This window comes from Schistocerca americana, chromosome 6 (genome assembly GCF_021461395.2).
Source record: "Schistocerca americana isolate TAMUIC-IGC-003095 chromosome 6, iqSchAmer2.1, whole genome shotgun sequence".
NCBI lineage: Eukaryota > Metazoa > Arthropoda > Insecta > Orthoptera > Acrididae > Schistocerca > Schistocerca americana.
In genome coordinates this window covers 334379644-334399621 of record NC_060124.1, presented here as the reverse complement: position 1 = coordinate 334399621, position 19978 = coordinate 334379644, and the positions used below count along the sequence as shown (strand labels likewise).

The following is a 19978-nucleotide window of genomic DNA, read 5'->3' as shown; positions in this document are numbered from 1 at the left end:
GTGGTTGTTCTGGGTTCTGATTTCTCAGGATCTATGCAACCAATTTGCGTGAAAATGTAATCACATGTCAGTTCTAGTATAATATATTTGTCCCATGAATACCCGTTTATCATCTGCATTTCTTTTTGGTGTAGCAATTTTAATGGCCAGTTGTGTATGTATCATTATTATCTGTTTATCATTTCTCAGCCGGCTTCACCTCATACATTAAAATGGAATGCAAATTTGTGCATTCATTAATTACAGATGTTTCTGAATTAAATTTTTAACTTTGTGTGCTGCAGTTCCTTGAGTGTGTTACTTGACTTTTTATTGACAGCTCTTGAGGGTGTGGCATTACAATTCATTAAACTCCCTTTTTTTCAGCTTTCGGATAGTAAACGCAGTTGCAACAGAATGGTTTTGGTGATGAATTCCCCGCACTGTACTGACTCTAAATTTTTCTCATGTTCTACGTGGACAGATGGGCAGCGACTTTGGAGAGTTCGTGACACGACGCGATGCTGCGTTGCCGAGCATGCGCGGTCGCTCGCTGCGGCGATTCGTGCTCGCCTACCTGTCGTTTGGCGCGGTGGCCGGCATCGGCTGGGACGTGTTCCCGCTGGTGCGCTACGGCGTCTGCAGCGAGGGGCTGCCCTTCTACATGGCGCTGCCCTACAGCGTCGACCAGCCACTTGCCTTCGCCGCCACGTGGCTCTTCTGTTTCTGCATAACAATGCACGTTGCCGTGATCACCATGGTATTCGACTCCTACAACGTCAGCCTCTTGGCTCAGCTGCGCCAGCAGCTGAGTGTGCTGTCCGGCAACATCCGTGCTCTGGCGGACGAGGGAGGTCGCGAGTTGTTGTCTGTCGCGTACTCCAGACAGACCATGAAGTCGCCAACACATGTCAAAAGCAATCATTTACGTCATCGTCTGCGGAGCATCATTCGCCACCACCAAGCTATCATCAGGTAAGAACAGAAGTTTGAATGGTGCAGCAGTAAAATAATAGATTTCTAATAGTGTTAAATCTAGAGTATGCCTCTGGAATTGTGATCTGGAATAACACAACCAAAATCCTAAAAACGTTAAAGAAGAGCAGAGACAGGAGAGCACAACAGCCACAGTGTCTGTCTCAATTCTGCAAACAACTAGCTGGTTATACACTAATGGCCATTAAAATTGCTACACCACGAAGATGACGTGCGACAGACGCGAAATTTAACCGACAGGAAGAAGATGCTGTGATATGCAAATGATTAGCTTTTCAGAGCATTCATACAAGGTTGGTGTTCAATCCCGCGTCCAGCCATCCTGATTTAGGTTTTCCGTGATTTCCCTAAATCGCTCCAGGCAAATGCCGGGATGGTTCCTTTGAAAGGGCACGGCCGACTTCCTTCCCCGTCCTCCCATAATGCGATGAGACTGATGACCTCGCTGTTTGGTCTCTTCCCCCACACAACTCAACCAAGGTTGGCGCCGGTAGCGACATCTACAACGTGCTGATATGAGGAAAGTTTCCAAACGATTTCTCATACAAAAACAGCAGTTGACCGGCGTTGCCTGGTGAAACATTGATGTGATGCCTCGTGTAAGGAGGAGAAATGTGTACCATCACGTTTCCGACTTTGATAAAGGTCGGATTGTAGCCTGACGCGATTGTGGTTTATCGCATCGCGACATTGCTGCTCGCGTTGGTCGAGATCCTACGACTGCTAGCAGAATATGGAATCGGTGTGTTCAGGAGGGTAATACGGAACGCCGTGCTGGATCCCAACGGCCTCGTATCACTAGCAGTCGAGATGACAGGCATCTTATCCACATGGCTGGAACGGATCGTGCAGCCACGTCTCGATTCCTGTGTCAACGGATGAGGACGTTTGCGAGACAACAATCATCTGCACGAACAGTTGGACGACGTTTGCAGCAGCATGGACTATCAGCTCAGAGACCATGGCTGCGGTTACCCTTGACGTTGCATCACAGACAGGATCGCCTGCGATGGTGTACTCAACGACGAACCTGGGTGGACGAATGGCAAAACGTCATTTTTTCGGATGAATCCAGGTTCTGTTTACAGCATCGTGATGGTCGCATCCGCGTTTGGTGACATTGCGGTGAACGCACACTGCAAGCGTGTATTCGTCATCGCTATACTGGCGTATCACCCGGCGTGATGGTATGGGATGCCATTGGTTACACGTTTCGGTCACCTCTTGTTCGCATTGACGGCACTTTGAACAGTGGACGTTACATTGCAGATGTGTTACGACCCGTGGCTCTACCCTTCATTCGATCCCTGCGAAACCCTACATTTCAGCAGGATAATCTACGACCGCATGTTGCAGCTCCTGCACGGGCCTTTCTGGATATAGAAAATGTTTGACTGCTGCCCTGGCCAGCACATACTCCAGATATCTCACCAATTGAAAACGTCTGGTCAATGGTGGCCAAGCAACTGGCTCATCACAAACCGCCAGTCACTACTCTTGATGAACTGTGGTATCGTGTTGAATCTGCATGGGCAGCTGTACCTGTACACGCCATCCAAGCCCTGTTTTACTCAATGCCCAGGCGTATCAAGGCCGTTATTGCGGACAGAGGTGATTGTTCTGGGTACTGATTTCTCAGGATCTATGCGCCAAAATTGGATGAAAATGTAATCACCTGTCATTTCTAGTATAATATATTTGTCCTATGAATACCCGTTTGTCATCTGCATTACTTCTTGGTGTAGCAATTTTAATGGCCAGTAGTGTATTTCTTTCCATACACACAATAGTATCCTCCTATTATTCGAAATCAAACAATACAGTCAAATAGGTAATTGGTAGTTACGCTAATGCGTTAATGTGCAACCAGTTTACACTGAAAAATATTAGATCCAATTTTGACCACCAGGTGCAAATCTGGCTGTGTGAATGCTAGAAAAGACACGTATAAATACATCCACATGCGGTCGTGCATTATCCTGCTGAAATGTAGGGTTTCGTGGGGATCGAATGAAGGGTAGACCCATGGGCGTAACACATCTGAAAAGTAACGTCCACTGTTCAAAGTGCCGTCAATGCGAACAAGACATGACCGAGACGTGTAACCAATGGCACGCCATACCATCACGCCGGGTGATACGCCAGTATGGCGATGACGAATACACGCTTCCAATGTGCGTTCACCGCGATGTCGCCAAACACGTATGCGACCATCCTGATGCAGTAAACATAACCTGGATTCATCCGAAAAAATGACGTTTTGCCATTCGTGCACCCAGGTTCGTCGTCGAGTACACAGTCGGACGCGCTCCTGTCTGTGATTCGTCGTTAAGGGTAACCGTAGCCATGGTCTCCGACCTGGTAGTCGATGCTGCTGCAAACGTCGTCGAACTATTCGTGCAGATGATTGTTGTCTTGCAAACGTCCTCATCCGTTGACACAGGGATCGGGACGCGGCTGCACGATCCATTACAGCCATGCTGATAAGATTTCTGTCATCTCGACTGCTAGTGATACGAAGCCGTTGGAATCCAGCACGGCGTTCCGTATTACCCTCCTGAACCCACCGGTTCCGTATTCTGCTAACAGTCATTGGGTCTCGACCAACGCGAGCAACAATGTGGCGATACGTTAAACCGCAATCGCGATAGGCTACAATCCGACCTTTATCAAAGTCGGAAACGTGATGGTACACATTTCTCCTCCTTACACGAGGCATCACAACAACGTTTCACCAGGCAACGCCGGTCAACTGCTGTTCTTGTATGAGAAATCGGTAACAAACTTTCCTCATGTCAGCACGTTGTAGGTGTCACCACCGGCGCCAACCTTGTGTGAATGCTCTGAAAAGCTAAACACTTGCATATCACAGCATCTTCTTCCTGTCGGTTAAATTTTGCGTCTGTAGCACGTCATCTTCGTGGTGTACCAATTTTAATAGCTAGTAGTGTATTTTCTTGCAATTGCGTTTTCTTCCTCCTTATGTTTTTTAATGTTGTTATGGGCCTGCCATCCTTTTTTGATTTCTTAATGCACCCACCTCTTCTTCTGTGTTTCCAGGAACGTTGAGTCGCTGGAGGAGTGCTTGGGAAGCATGCTGTTAGGGCAAAGCCTGTCCATCGGGGCCTCCATCTGCTTCCAGCTGTTCCAGGTTGCCACGGTGAGTCTCTTAAACGCCGCTACTATTTCCGTTGTCCTCACCGACACATTCGAATTCTTTCGACTAATCTGGCGATAAAAATAACTTCCCAAACCCCTTTACACGCTAAATGATTATGTATCACACTTAAATAAACATCGCCGTCTGTTTAACAAGAACGATGACGTTTCCAATAAGTCTGTGCATTTCACTTATACAGATTTTCCTTCAATCGTTTCGACTTAGCAAAAGACACCCCATTGACACAGAGACTTCTTTTAGCTGCTAATCTTCAAAGAGTAAGCAGATTTTTCCACAGCATTCGCTGTAGAAACGGGTCTTTTAGAACCAGGTCAGCTGAGTGCCTTCATTTTGCAAATTCCCGACTAATTACTTTGAATATTACTTTTATGTGATGTCCTGTACTTTTTCTGCCAATAAACAGTCATTGCTCACATCACAATTGTAAATCGAAATTTCGAATTCTGAGCCTAAAATCAGAGCGGACTTCAGAAAAGCGACAGCGCATATGAGGGACCTGGGGCGAACAGATTGGATGAAGAACGTGATAGAGCAACTGGCTGCTAGTTGAAAACGCGCATTCCTTGATTATGAACCCGTAAGGCCTGAACTGAGACAACATGAAATGCCGAGGAAAATAAGCCAGGTGTACTAAGAAACCTACTTTAACACTGCGCTGTGGGCCTGTTTTCCTTTTCAGAGTGCTGAAAGCCTGGCAGAGGCCGGCAAGTTCGGCTGCTACCTGTCCGTCATGCTGGCTCAGCTCTTCGTCTACTGCTGGTTCGGAGACGACCTCATCACAGAGGTGAGCTGCTACTGGATAGCCACGGTTAAACTGGCAACATGGAAAGAGAATAACAAAGAGAATATTACACGTACTGGGATATATCACGTAACTAGAGACTGACTGAACTGGAAACAGGGGAGGCCAGTGTGGCCGTGCGGTTCTAGGCGCTTCAGTCTGGAACCGCGAAACCGCTACGGTCGCAGGTTCGAATCCTGCCTCGGCCATGGTTGTGTGTGATGTTCTTAGGTTAGTTAGGTTTAAGTAGTTCTAAGTTCTAGGGGACTGATGACCTCAGGTGGTAAGTCCCATGGTGCTCAGAGCCATTGGAACCATTTGAACTGGAAACAGGTGCCTAGTACGGTTTAAGCGTGTGAAAAGAAAAGCGTTTTAAAACGCCCGGGAGGAAACGGGGTAGATATGCGGTACTAATATAAGCTAGCCTTTAGCACTGGTAACTGTACAACACTCCCTTGACACAGGAACGGAACTGGATATTTAACGACCGTGTGCCTAAACCCACGTACCTGGTCATTCACGCGGCAGTTAATCTGCTGCTCTCTGCACTGCCTGCTACGATGTGTCCTGTAATAACTGTTGTCTAGCTGGAAGAGGAGCCACTCACACCAACAGTACCAAGTTGATCTGGTAGAATCCACTGTATTCTGTTAAACACTAGCACAGGGTGGGGCTGCACTGTTCACAATTAACATTATGCCACAATGGACATGTTCAGTGTTTGTGCTCCAATGACGTGTCCGTTGCGAGGTATACGTTTGTTGTCTAAATTACGGCATCCAATGCAAAGACACGTTGCACTGAACACAAAATAATCACTGTCCAACGGATGTTTTATTAGTTGACGATTGGCACAGTTCTTCCAACAGTACGAATTCATTCAGCAGCTTATAACACGAGCGTGCGCGTTTCCGAATCGCGACGCGGATGCTCCATAAAATTTCGGGTAATTTCCAAGAATGATTGCCTATCAAAGTCGCAGGGTCCAAATGATACATATCGATCGGGCGATTGTAAATCGATCGTGTAACTCTGGTGGCGGGTGTTAAGATCAATTATTTGTGATCGTAATTTTTATCTGTTTTCCGTCGTTCCTTTAGTTGCTCTAAATTACATACCTCCGCGAGTTAGTTGTGAGTTGCTTGGGAAACCAAATAATGAGTGGGATGTCTGGTGTTCCTGACGTTTCTTCGGCGGATTCTCGTACATGGAAAAATCTGATTCCGTGCTTATACAGCACAAAAAATTGTTTGACTTTTTGTCGCAAATATGGAGTACTACCAGACGAGGAAGGGAGGGACTGTGTAGACTGTGGTGGTGCGAAGTGTGTAAAGCTTCATAAGAGGAGCTTCAATCCTGAAATACCGTTACAATTTCATTGAGGACAGTATCAGGAAGAATACGCGGTTCGATTCTTCCAAATTATCCGTCCACACCAGCGCAATTCTTCTATCTTGCTGGATTCGAGACTACACATTGCAAGCAACAGCATCGGAAACTGACTTCTCTGCCAATACCGTGTGTGACAATTTCGGGTTTTACAGACAAGTGTGTTATGTGGTACTGACAAATGACAGTGTACCAATTGATGGACCGAGTCAAGTTGTGGAAGTGAACGAATCTCATGTAGCTAGAAGGAAGAACCAGAGAGGACGACCTTCAAAGAGTGAAATCGATCATATTTGGGTATTCGGTGGAATAGAAAGAGAGTCCCGGAAGTGTTTCATTTTAAGAGTATTGTCCAGAGACAAGGTCACTTTAGTGGGTCTGATAAAGCACTTCATACTGCCTGATACTAAAGTCATTACAGACGTATTTCAGTCCTACGAGACACTGAAAGCTGAAGGATTCGACCAAGAGTTCGTCAACCACTCTGTAGAGTTCGTGTCTTCGTATGACCACAGTGTGCACACGTAGAACATCGAGCAGCTATGGAAATCTGTGAAATCTTCCATTAAAAGAGAAGGGAGTCCAGGACAAAGAGGCGAACTGTACTTGTTTCAGTACCTCTATTTCCACAACTTGCGTTTTCAGGGAAAAGTTAACGCATGGACACACTTCCAATATTCTTGCGTGATATTGCCAGAGTTTACCCAGATTACGGCAAAAAGGGCATTTCCCTGTAGCGTACACATCACATGGACTTTCACATGACGACAACACCGATGACGAGTAAGGTAAGTCGTCTCCTTTGTAATTAGAAGTATTTTTGTAACGCTCTTCTTTTATTGTTGCTGTAGTGACCACCGTAAACATACTCATAACAGCCGCCACCAGAGTCGCATCAGCGACTTACAATCACACGTTCGATACGTATCGTATGGACCCCGCGACTTCGATAGGCAAATTTCGGGTACTATATACGAACGAGAAAGTACCTGCGCTCGTGATATTCGGCCAGTCAAAACGATATATGTTTCTTTCACTTAGAACTTGCAGTTAGGATCATACCAGTCCACACTATTTTCCCGTAACCGTCGCGACGCTGTTGATTGTTGTTCTCCCGACACGACACACTAAACCTAGAAACATCGACTTTTGGATAACCATTGATACTGCGTCGTGAACACCGAAATTAAGCGCAAAACTTGTGCGGCAAACATGTTCAATTACTTAACCATAACTTGTAAGATATGGGCTGCAGCCACAGCATCAACACAACACTCCGCCCACGCTCCACGAAAGCTACGCCACGACGCTGCTCTGGGCAGAGAGGCGACTATCGATAGTCAACGATACAGTTCTATGCTTACAACGTTAGCCAGCCCGCTCCATAACGGGCAACCACCGCTGGCAGAGAATTCGGAGCAAGGTCCAAGGGAAGCATATCTCTCGAAGACGTACAACGGGCGTTTAATAGGATGCCATTCAGATCATCTGCGGGTCACACCAGCACGCTCATGTCCGTGCAGTGTTTTTCGCTCCATTTGATACAATTCGGATGCGATGGTTTGGTGCATTAACTGTAGGATGCTGTAGGTGAACCCAAGGACACACATAGACTGAAAGGATGGTTCTCCATCATTCAACAGAAAGAGATGATGGAACACATATCAATGTTCACATTTCATCGCCCACAATTTTAGGTAATTCTTAATTTAAATGTTTCTCCTTGTGGCTATCGCACGTCGTAAGGAATTGTTAAAAAAAAGAACATGTTTTGTACGAAACGTGACAGTGTTGCCTAAACGACAACCTTCGTTTCTTTACGAATATTAAGGACATCAGTTCTCCAATATAAATGAAAAGTTTGATTTGAAAAATAACATTTCATTTACTAACATTTATTAAGTTTGTAAGTAAAACACTTTTTAACAATGGCTACCTCGAACTATGCTCATATTAGTAGTGAAGATCAGTTAGCTTTCACACTAACGTTTGACACTGCGGCATTGATTTCCCAATTGTATTACCACCTTTTAAAAGTTCGCAGCTCCCTTAATAACTGTTCGAGCAATAATATAGCTCGCCAATGAATGCTACTAGCTAAGTAGCGCATCCTCCGTGAAGAAATCGATTAATAATTCCGATTGCCCTACCATTCGGCTGAAAATTCCAAGAGTCAATATTTATCAATTTTTGCAAACTGTCCATGTTTCTTATTGCGAATCGACTGCATACGACCGTCCCACGCTGAATCTGAATCTCGATTACTCTCGCTTAGATCAGTAGAGCGTTAAACGAAACAGCGAGGCAGCGCCTCCTGATAGCAAAGGCGTGCTTAGCTTCGAATGTTCTAAAGAAATAGCGATAAGTAAAGCGTACGATTTGATTACGTAATACCACTATCGACAGCAGTACCCCTTACACAGTTTAATAATGAAGGTTATAAAGGACCACTCTAATTAAATATCGTCGGCTATGCTTTTGGGGAACAACAATACAAAGGGAAGAAAGGGGAGGTATACCAAAGGTAATGCTCACAGATCAAGTAACCATTCTAATTAAAAGAAGTGACAGCTGTTTAATGGTTTGGACAAGCTGCTCAGCATGAGGACTACCAAGAAATATAATAACGTGCTAAACGTCAAAACTGGGATACACCATATCCGCCGAGGAAAGAAGATACCACAAACGATGGAAACAATAGATATGTAGAAAGTTGAGTGGCACCAGAGAGAAAAAAAGTGGAAAAATGTGAAGAGAGCAAACGACTGAAGACGAAACTGAAGTCATTAGGCACATAATAATTGGCATAGGCAACTGTGAAAAAAAGAGTGATGTTTTTATTGTGAAGATCTGTGAGATTGCCGTTGAGGCTGTTTATTGCCATCTGTCGTTTTAGAATGCCTGTTCTTTCAGGCCCCAACAGCCTTCTGTAGCGTGTAGAAGTGACTGAGGTCAGAATGCTTCGTAGATAACATTGTTTCAGTGTCTGCATATCATACTGTTGAAAGGCAATAAAATAAACCGAAGTCAGATGGATGCCACAGAAAGCTTCGCTCATTTGGCTGTCTGTAGAACGTAGAGTGCGCGGCGATGTTGTGCTTGCCACCAGCACCCAAAGAACTGTAAACATCGGTTTTTGCGCCGGCCGGTGTGGCCGAGCGGTTCTAGGAGTTCCAGTCTGGAACCGCGCGATCGCTACGGTTGCAGGTTCGAATCCTGCCTCGGGCATGGATGTGTGTGATGTCCTTAGGTTAGTTAGGTTTAAGTAGTTCTAAGTTCTAGGGGACTGATGACCTCAGATGTTAAATCCCATAGCATCGGTTTTATGAAACGGACCTGTGAGCCAAGAGTTTGCGTTGTGTGTGTGTGTGTGTGTGTGTGTGTGTTGTGTGTTACTCAGATCTGTAAAAAGTTCTACGAGTCCTCTTCACAAATGAATCCTGATTACCTCCAAGCAGTGACTGTCTCTGACTGCTGGGCAAGATAAGAACGACGACATTATCCATGAAATGTTAACAAATGTGAGCGATACGAAAGTGTGGTCGAATTGTGAACAAAAACCATGTTATAAAGCGAGCTCCCTTATTTATGCGTATTGCGTGGAGTAGTGCATCATTATTCATAATTGTAATGTAGTTGGCTTTCCGAGTGGCACTCACGCATAGAGTGAACACGACGCGACACTTCAAAAATTCTCATCGCTATCAGAAGAGAGCAGCCGATTACATGGCTACGTAGCTGGAGCTATACAGGGACCGACTATCACACTCAGTACGTCGATTCGCAGAATAACTGCTATTTCCAGAGTCAACTGTAGCTGTTAACTGTGTGTCCATGACAGACGTGAATCACCACGTCGATCCACACAACAAAAATACCTAATCATCCGTATTATCAGAGTTCGCTAGCTACTACCTCACATCTCTCTTAAGCTTCTTACTCTTAAGCATCTCATACCTTAACTCTTGCCTCGTAAACTCACAGTACATAAGCACATTTCCATTGGTCGCTGCAAAGATCCAGGAAGGTCAAGAGATATCTTACGTGGAATGTACTACGACACATGCGTAATCTAATATCGTTTCTTGCAGAGGCGTAGCACAGAAGCCTGCTTGCTGATTACGTGTACACAATTGTTTCAGTACAGCATTATGCTGTAGATCTGTACGTTTAGCCTATCTGCGTCGTCGTCAAGAGAGATGTGCCCACCTAGGATCCTCTTCCAAGCAGGTTCCGAGAGTTATGAGAAATTGTACTGTCGAGCAGTGTCATTTCTCTCAGACCAGTATTTCTCATATTTCAATGTGCCCTAAAAAGCTTTTTTATAGCCATATCTTTCTAAATTATAATTCAGTAGTGTGGCCGTGGTATAATATCGGAAAGCAATCTGCGAAAGAAAGTTACAGAAGTGTAAGAACGAGAGCTTTTCAACTTCAGCCACAGTTTTTGTTAATGCCAGGATTCCGTTAGCCGATTAGAAGTCACAGGCTTGATGCTAGATGCTTTTGTGTTGAGTAATTTTATGTGTCACAGATGTTATCATTTCCTTACGCTGTTCCTATAGACATAATCCACTTCCGTCGAGTAATTCAGACTGAAAGTTAAATACAGTAGTGCAAATAAATCACTTTTCATTTTCAAACATGCATAAAACTAAAATTATGACGCTTCGCTATGAATTTTTTCACGTTATAGAAAATGTTCGCTATGCTTTCGCAGAGCGAGAAAGTCAGCGCGGCGGTCTACTCAACAGTGACGTCACTCGAAGGGTGCCCCGTGTCTCTGAAGCGGTCACTCCTGCTAATGATGACGCGTGCGCAGCGCCCACTCCATGTTACGGCTGGCGGCTTCTTCGATCTGTCCAGGGAATCCTTTGTTAATGTAAGAAAGACTTTCTCTAACTCTCTCTCTCTCCCTCTTTCTCCCTCCCTCTCTCTCTCTCTCTCTCTCTCTCTCTCTCTCTCTCATTACATAAAGTCAAGTATGATATGATTCTGGAGACACAGCCTTCTTCAGTAATACAGGAAATGTATTAGCAATTGCAAATATGAACTGCCATCAGCTGTATATTGTATCATAATGACGACAATGAAAGTTCGTGCCGCACCAACACTCGGACCCGGATTTAGAGGAGGAGGAAGAGATTAGTGTTTAACGTCCCGTGTACAAGGAGGTCATTAGAGACGGAGCACAAGCTCTGATTAGGGAAGGATGGGGGAGGAAATCGACCGTGCCCTTTCAAAGGAACCATCCCGGCATTTGCCTGAAATCATTTAGGGAAATCACAGGAATCCTAGATCAGCATGGCCGGAGATGGGTTTGAGCTGTCGTCCTCCCGAATGCGAGTCCAGTGTGCTACCCACTGCGCCACCTCGCTCTGTTCGTAACCGGATTTCCTGCTTTACGCAAGCGGTCACCTTAACACCTTCGGTTGTCTGTGCCCGAATCATTGTCAGATCCAAACTTCTCTATATCGCCGTCCATGTATCACAACCTGCACTCACGCATTACGTATATTCCCGCCAGGAAGGACACATTTATTGGGAGTCGAGGACCTAGTATTGCCAAAGAAATACCCGTCCGGAGGAACAGTGCACCGCACTTCTTAATAACACAGGCGCTGCTACGAGGTGTGATTGGAAAGTTCTAAGAATGGATTCGCTACTGCTTACTGGTTTGGCGGGCAGTACACGGAGGGTGGGGAGTGAACCATTGCCTTGCCCTTGAACCCCCTCTGATAGGAAACTGCGTTTCCTTTATTCACTTCGTTGTGGCAACTGGTTGAGTGTTGGTCTGTTAGGGCTTGTTGCCGGATTCTGTCTGCGTGAAAATGGACGTATAAACGGAGCAACGAGTTTGTGTGAAATTTTGTTTTAAAACCGGGAAATCAGTTTCTGAGACTAACAAACTATTAAAAACAGCTTTCGGAGATAATTGTATGAGCCAGTCATGTGTTTCTGTCTGGTTCAACAGATTTAAAAATGGCTGCGAATCATTTGAAGATGAACCACAGTCCTGCCGTCCTTACATCTCAAAAAACGAATTAAAATGTTGTGAAAGTTCGCTACGTAGTGCGCTCTGATCGTAGACTTACAATCAGGGAGATGGCTGATGAACTTAATTTAAGTTTCTATGCAGTTCAGTCAATTTTAACTGAAGATGAGAACATGCGTCGAGTCCGCAAAATTCGTTCCAAAAGTGTTGTCAAGTGACCAGGAACAATACCGACTTGAAGTGTGCCAAGAACTGATTAATCGGACTAAAAATGATCCAGATTTGTTAAATAGGGTAATTACAAGTGACGAATCGTGGCTAATAGATAAGAACCTGAAACCAAAGTGCAGTCTTCGCAGTGGAAGACTCCAGGTTCACCACGACCGAAAAAAGCACGCAAAGTCGGTCGAAGGTGAAGACAATGTTGGTGATTTTTTTCGATTCTACCGGTATTGTGCATCATGAATTTACCCCTAGAGGACAGACACTTAACCAGGAATACTACAAATGTGTTCTTGAGCGTTTGTGCGAAAAGGTGCGGAAGAAAAGGCCTGCACTGTGGAAAGACAGGAGTTAGGTGCTACACCATGACAATGCTCCAGTTCATAGTGCCTTCTCCATCATTGAATTTTTGACCAAATTCAAAATTCTTGTCCTTGGACAACCGCCATATTCCCCTGATTTGGCCCCTGCAGCCTTCTACCTGTTTCCTAAAGCGATTTGATTCGATTGAAGACATCCAGGCAAATAAGGAGAGCGTCCTTAACACACTACAGGAAAAAAATTTCCAGAAATGTTTCCAAAAGTTGAAACACCATTGGAGCCAGTGTGTTCAGTCAGAAAGGGACTATTTTGAAGGAGATGCATCAAAGTAGCATGTAAGTACCACCACTGTACAATTACAAGCCCATTCTTAGAACTTTCCAGTCACACCTCGTATTTCGTATCATTCTTTAGTAAGACAATGAGCTACGCTGCTGGGTGAAATCTTTTCGACTCTTTTTTTCAGCCTCGTTTTCTGAAGTTCGACCTGTTTGATCTGCAGAAGTAAAGAAAATTACTCATAGGCTGTTCGATAAGTTTTTCAGTGGGAAACGTTTTCCCAGCCAAAAAGTGAACCGATGCTTAAATAGGCTTGTGAAGTTGATTGATTAGTTGGGAGGAATAATCTCTCACGTAAAGATATGTCCTCTTGAACTCTTCTTACGATACAGAGCTGCGTTTTCTGTGATGATACGGTTTTGGCTAATCGCCTATGGGGATTTCAAAGGCAATGAAAATTTTTGAGACATTAAAAAGTTATAAAACAGTCGAAAGATTACCTCTAAAATATCTCTTAAACATAATGTCAAACGAAAAAGAAGTGAATCAGAAACATTAAAACACTATAGCAATTTATGCGAATGCCACATATTCCAGACGGTTGGAACAGTGACCAACACAATCAGAACAAATTATTTTCTTCACTCTACAGTCACACTTTTATTTTGTTTACTGTTCCGGTTCCAAATACCATCAGCACACCATACTCTGGCACGTAGGCGTAAAGCTTACTCAAGTAGGTGAATAGGCGATGGTTAATGTACGAGCCAGTCAGTCCGAAATTAAGTGAAATAACTAGCTTAAATTCTTTGTGAGGTGGTCAGACAGATCACGTTTTAAAATCTGCTTCGCTTTTACCTCATCACTTGGTATGAAACGGCATGTAAAATACCTGGCGTTGGGAACCAACTGAAAAGTTGAAAACAAATAGGTCACCAGGTCCGGACGAAATTCGAATGAGGTTTTACAGATAGTACTCTTCGATATTTTTTCTTTCGCCACTAGCCATTACTTAGTATTAAATTATTGCGAATCTCACGCTCAGCGCAAAGTCCCAAGTGACCGGAAAATAGAGCACGTGACTCCCGTACATAAGAAGGGCAAAAGGACGAACCTGGTAAATTACGCACCAATATCCTTAACGCTGGTTTGCTGCAGAAATTCTTGACCATGTTCTTCGAATACAATAAACTGCCTTGAGACAGAAAAGCTTCTGTCCACAAACCAGCACGGATTCAAAAAGCATCCCTCTTACGAAACTCAGCTCCTGTGAACCATGGATGGAGAGCAATAGGCAGATTCCATATTCTTATATCTGCGGATAGTGTTTGACACAATGCCCTACTGCAGACTGTTAAAGAAGATTCTAACATGGGGAATAGGTTGTCAGATATGTGAGTGGCTCGAAGACTTCTTAATAAAACCCAGTACGTTGATCTAGAGTGCCAGACATCATCAGAGACAAGGGTATCGTGTGGAGTGCCGCAATGTAGTGTGACAGGACCTCTTTTATTTTCTGTATACATCAACGATCTGACGGTCATGGTGAGTAGAAATCTGCGACTGTATGGTGATGGTATTGTACAGTCGGCCAGAATCCTGAAAGCTTGGTCAAAATTTCAAACTCTGCTCCAATATGGGTATAATAGGGTGTATGGCCTTTCTGATAACGGTTTTTAAAAACAATATAGAAAAAATCAAAATGACGGATCCAATGTAATGAAAAAATCTGTAAAGAGTTAATGAAGTGGACAAAGAATGTTTTCTGTGAACATTTATAACTTTAATGGTAAACGTTATTACAAAGCAGCCTTTATTACTGTCTTTGTTACAAAAAACATATATTACGAGTAGTAACAAGAATTGAAAGTTTTGTACGTCTTCTTAATCTTATTCCTCTTGTGCTTCTTCTGTTTCATCTGCATTTCCTTCTTCATCTTCTTCCTCACCGACATTTGTATCTTCTTTATCATCCTCAGCTACGACTCCTCCTAATCCTCTGCAGCAGGTACAAAGAGGGCAACAGCTTCTGACGAATATGTTTGCACTTTCCTCGGAGATGGTTTCTGCAAAGAAGAAATGTAGGGAGCAGTTTCTGCCAGTAGTCTCCGGAAAATATTCTTCATATTTTTCAAGTGAGAAGACTTTCGGGCAAAGCTTAGGTGTTATTCTCTTATTACTTGTTTGTTGATTCCTGCGCAATATCCAAAAGCCGGACGGTTGGTAAAATTGAGGCAATTACGTTTGTATTTTTTAATAGACTATCGGCAATTTTATAGAGAAAAAAACTGTATGATTATGCGCGCAAATCTGTTTGACTCATGTTTTAGTAAACTTTTCAGTCCTATTTTCTCGTTGTAAGTAATGGCATTTGTACCTGTCGCTTAAAAAATTGTTCAAAGCCCAAGGAGCTGGATTTTAAGAGTGATACGTGAAGATAATAGTAGGGGTACTTAAGGAGGGGGTGAGGTAGAAGGCGAAATGTCGTGGAACCTAAAACTTAGCTTCTTTTTCGCTCGCGTTTTACAACTTCTTTATTTGTATTCCTGTAAGAAGTCAATTAACAGAAACCAGTTGTTAATTAATTATTAAATAATGAAATTAATGTTCATGATTATGTACATGCCTTCTGGAATAGTGTTCATTTCAAAAAAATTGGTATGATGTCACTGAACAAAAATATTTCATCCGAACCACGCAGTACTCTTCCAGATCGGCTAGCGCGGCGTGTGGCTCACAAGTGGACGTCGCGTTGGGCCTGAAATTCAGCATTCCAGAGAAACAGCTGGACGCTTCTAATAACGGAGTTCAATAGTTCCAGGCTTACTCAAGCCAAGCTATTAAACGAAACTTCTTAACTCCGAAATTTTATTTTGTATTTATCGCCAATTCTTCAGGATTCTGGCCTACTGTGCGCTGTAGTGTACGGGAAAGTGACATCGTTGAGTGTGAGGAGTGGCATCTTGAGCAAAATGTAAAGCACCTAACCTTAATGCAGATGAGTGGGAAAAACAAACACGTAATATTGCAATCCAGTATTGGTGGTGTGCTCCTTGACACAGTCACGTAGGTTAAATATCAAGACATAATTCTGCAAAGCGATATGTAATGGAAAGAGTACGTAAAGTCGGTAATAAGAAAGGCGAAAGGTCGACTTCGATTTATTAAGAGAATTCTATGAAGATCATGTACAAAGGAGACGGCGTATAGAACACTTGCGCGACCCATTCTTGAGCACTGCTCGAATGTTTGAGATACCCACCATGTTGGATTAAAGGAAGACATCAGCACAGTTCAGAGGCGAGTTGCTAGATCTGTTACTGGTAGGTTCGATCAACACCCGAGCATTACGGAAATACTTCGTGAGCCCAAACACACATAATTGGTGGTAAGACGACTTTCCTTTCGCGAAACGCTGATGAGGAAATTTAGAGAACTGGGATTTGCAGTTGACTGTAGAACTATTCTATTGCCGTCAAAGTAGATACCGGGTAGGTGCGCGAAGACGAGAGAAGAGAAATTCCTACTCGATGGAAGCATATAGACGGTCGTGTAGCCTTCGCTCCATTTGCAAGTGGAACACGAAAGGAAATCGCTAGTAGTGGTACAAGGTATCATCAGCCATGCACCATATGTTTGTTAGTATGTAGATGCAGATGTGGCGGTAGATTTCATCTGAGACCGACTCCTCTCTCCAGAATAAAATGCACTCTGTTAAAGTGTTGCGTGCTAAGAGGCGGCGCACACCACAAGTGTCACAGAACTAGCCAGTGCAAAAGTATACGTACCGAGATATTTACTTATTACCTCAGCTCCAAACACTCTAGTAGTGATTTAGAAGGCTCACGAAAGACAGTCATCTGTTTCCACAACGAATATTCGTTTCTGTACAAACTACTACTAAGGCTCTGACCACCTAACTCCCTGTAATCCATTTCCAGCACCTATTTCGATTCTTTTTCTTTTTTTTCCCTTCTTTTTACTTTGGCTTCTCCTGCGTATGGATTATACTGAATACACCTCCTCCTCCCTCTCTCTGCATCCGCCTCTCCCTCCTTGTGTCTGTCTACCTCATCCTCCCACCTCTCTGTGTTCCTCCCGACTCATTTCAGCTCCTCTTCCCTCTCTTCTTCCGATTTCTCCCACCCCCTGGTTCTGACGATTTCTTCCTCCCCTTTTCTCTGCCCATATCATCCCCTCCCTCTCTCTTTTCATCTCTACCTCCCCCTCTTCCTTTTCCACCTGCCCATTACCCCTCTACACCTTCTACCACGCACATGTTCTCCTCCCGCCCTCTCTCTGTCCATTTCTTTCTGCACCTCACTCTGTCCATCACCTCCTCTATCCATCTCAACTGTCGCCAGCCATTTAATTGGCATGTGGAGCCCCTGCAATACAGTTCAATAAAGCAAGCCGATACTACTCCAACACTCATTCAGAGCAACCTACATGTTGGGGACCAGAAAACAGAGTCTTGCCCCTGACATGCATGGTGTCATGCAAAGCAGGTTGACTTGACAGGCAAGTATTGTTCCCACAGCACATTCCTGTCATGTGGAGCAGCCTCGATGTCAGGGGCTTGGAAGAACACGTTATTTCCTATATCTGCTCGAAATGAAGCTAGGCTGTTACAAGCCCCACAAATTTGATACTCGTGTGGCCTCATGTTTCTGTGCAAAATTTGGCTGAAATCAACCCAGAGATTTGGGAGGAGATCTGTGTCATACACACACACACACACACACACACACACACTGCTTTATTTTATATGTATAACAGATTGAAAAATACTGAACCCCAAGAAGAAATGTGGTTGCATTTGATTATGATTAAAAATGTGTAAGTAAATGAATAACTGATTAATTTCTCTCTTTTTGCAGGTTTTAAATGTGTCTTACTCATTCTTTGCCATTCTTCGGAATTTCAAGGAAGAATAGAAGCGGATGACTTCTTGGTGCTGCATGTCTACCACTGCGCTGCATTCCAGAGTACGATTGCACTAGGAATGAGTCATTAATGTCTCCATGGCAAGATACAGTAAAATTTCGACAATTTTAAGATAAAATGTCTGAGCTATGCCTATGTGTTCTAAAAAAATAATTTACTAACAAGGAAAGAGCATTTGCAGTACTGTGGCTGTGAAAGAATGGCTAATTAAAAGCAGGATCAGAGATGTATCTATACAGGTATACTACGCCCCATACTGTTTCTCCAACTGGCAATATCCAGAAGTGTTCTCAAAAAACACAGATCATCTAAAACCTGGATAGCACCATTTTAGTATCTTTTCATGAAATCTATCATCATAGCTTCCACAAAAAAAACAGTGGTAAAGCAGGGTATCAATCAGGCAATCCTCCCATGGATCTTTGTTATCCTCTGGATGATTAAATTTTATATTTCATGGGGGGGGGGGGGGGGGAGGGGTATGTTCTTAACGAAATGATATCCATCATAATTTGACTTACTCATGTTCAACAATGTTCAAATCCCAAAGTTTCACTCATAGTGTTGACAAATGTAGTAACTGAGCACCACTATTATTTTAATAAAATATTGCCCTTAATTACCAATTCTCTGTAATCGGTGTTAAAAATTTTTCAATGGTTTTTGCTTTTTTGTGCATATTTTATGTAAAGGACAAAACTAAAGGAAGATCATTATTTAAGATTTGAGACTCACTAACTTCTTTACTGGGAACCAGGCCTTACATGGGTTGAAGGAGAAACAAATGGGAGATGTGGAATCTACAACCATACAGGCGTCACACATAAATATAACTATCGTAATCATTATTACTGTATTCGGATGAGATGTTTCATTCTCTGAAGATACCCCACAAAAAGAAGATCTGACAAAATTATTGTTGTAAAAGTGTGGGACAGATAGTTCACCTTCTATGTAACACATGTTGAGAAAGACCAAGTCTGATTGCGTCCATAAAAAGCAAATAAGGAACTTTGATGAAACAGAATGTTAACTTGCAGACTTCTGTAAAGGCTTGCTATATTTTTATTTTGACTGTGCTTGGTTACAGTGGCCTTGAAATTTTCTTTTGCACTTTATTGTATACACAGTTGTTTGTGGTAGTTTTTTAATTCATAAGTAAATGAAAAAGTGTGTAATTATTTTGTCTCACTTCATATTCTTGCATGAAGTCTTACTTAGAATTCTCGGGAGGAATACGAACATATCAGTTCTTATACAAAAGTGCGTTACATAATTTTGTTTCTGTCATGTTCCACATTCTCAATGTTCTCCTCTGTATGGATCTGGAAAATAAACAGCGAATCTAATCCTGATTTAATCTTACTCATGATCTAAAACAAACATCTCTTGAGGTTCCTAGTCCGAAGCAACCTTCCAATTTGACGGTATTTCGGCGGTTTTCGTGTTGAGTTCGCTTCTCATTTTACTTAAATAGCTCCTCACGAGGCCTCCTGAGGCTTAGGGATCGCTATAGCAACTTTTCTCCGCAAAAAAATCCTAGGTGACTCAAGACAATTAAACGTGAGGGACATGCACATTGATAGTCAACAACACCAACCACTAGACTGCGAAAGCGTAACAAATTCTTAGTTGGGAACTGTAATTTTCATACAGCGGAACACTTTCTTCTCTGTAGTTTGGCTCAGGCTCTAAATTTACGTTCCAGCTATGGAGTCTTCAGTGCACATTGCCTTCGAGATACGCAGTCAGAATCTGCTTTCGCGGTCTACCTAAGACATTTTTTTCCTAGCTCATCGACTATAGAAACTCAATTCCAGAATGAGATTTTCACTCTGCAGCGGTGTGTGCGCCGTTATGAAATTCCTGGCAGGTTAAAACTGTGTGCC

The 19978-nt window shown here is 43.3% G+C and overlaps 1 protein-coding gene across 1 annotated transcript; it reads left to right on the top strand.

Moving 5' to 3' along the window:
- Positions 1-463: 463 nt before the first annotated feature.
- LOC124620122 (putative odorant receptor 92a) lies at positions 464-18079 on the top strand. The gene is made up of 4 exons (XM_047146792.1): positions 464-954; positions 4036-4135; positions 4836-4940; positions 18023-18079. Exons 1-4 carry the CDS (start codon positions 464-466, stop codon positions 18077-18079), a joined length of 753 nt encoding a protein of 250 aa, XP_047002748.1.
- The last annotated feature ends 1899 nt before the right edge of the window (positions 18080-19978 follow it).

Bases quoted from the DNA above. Each gene is read 5' to 3' on its own strand.
- LOC124620122 (XM_047146792.1), top strand. From the start codon at position 464: ATGGGCAGCGACTTTGGAGAGTTCGTGACACGACGCGATGCTGCGTTG. The intron at 955-4,035 runs GTAAGAACAGAA...CTGTGTTTCCAG, and splicing joins CACCACCAAGCTATCATCAG to GAACGTTGAGTCGCTGGAGG. The intron at 4,136-4,835 runs GTGAGTCTCTTA...TTTCCTTTTCAG, and splicing joins AGCTGTTCCAGGTTGCCACG to AGTGCTGAAAGCCTGGCAGA.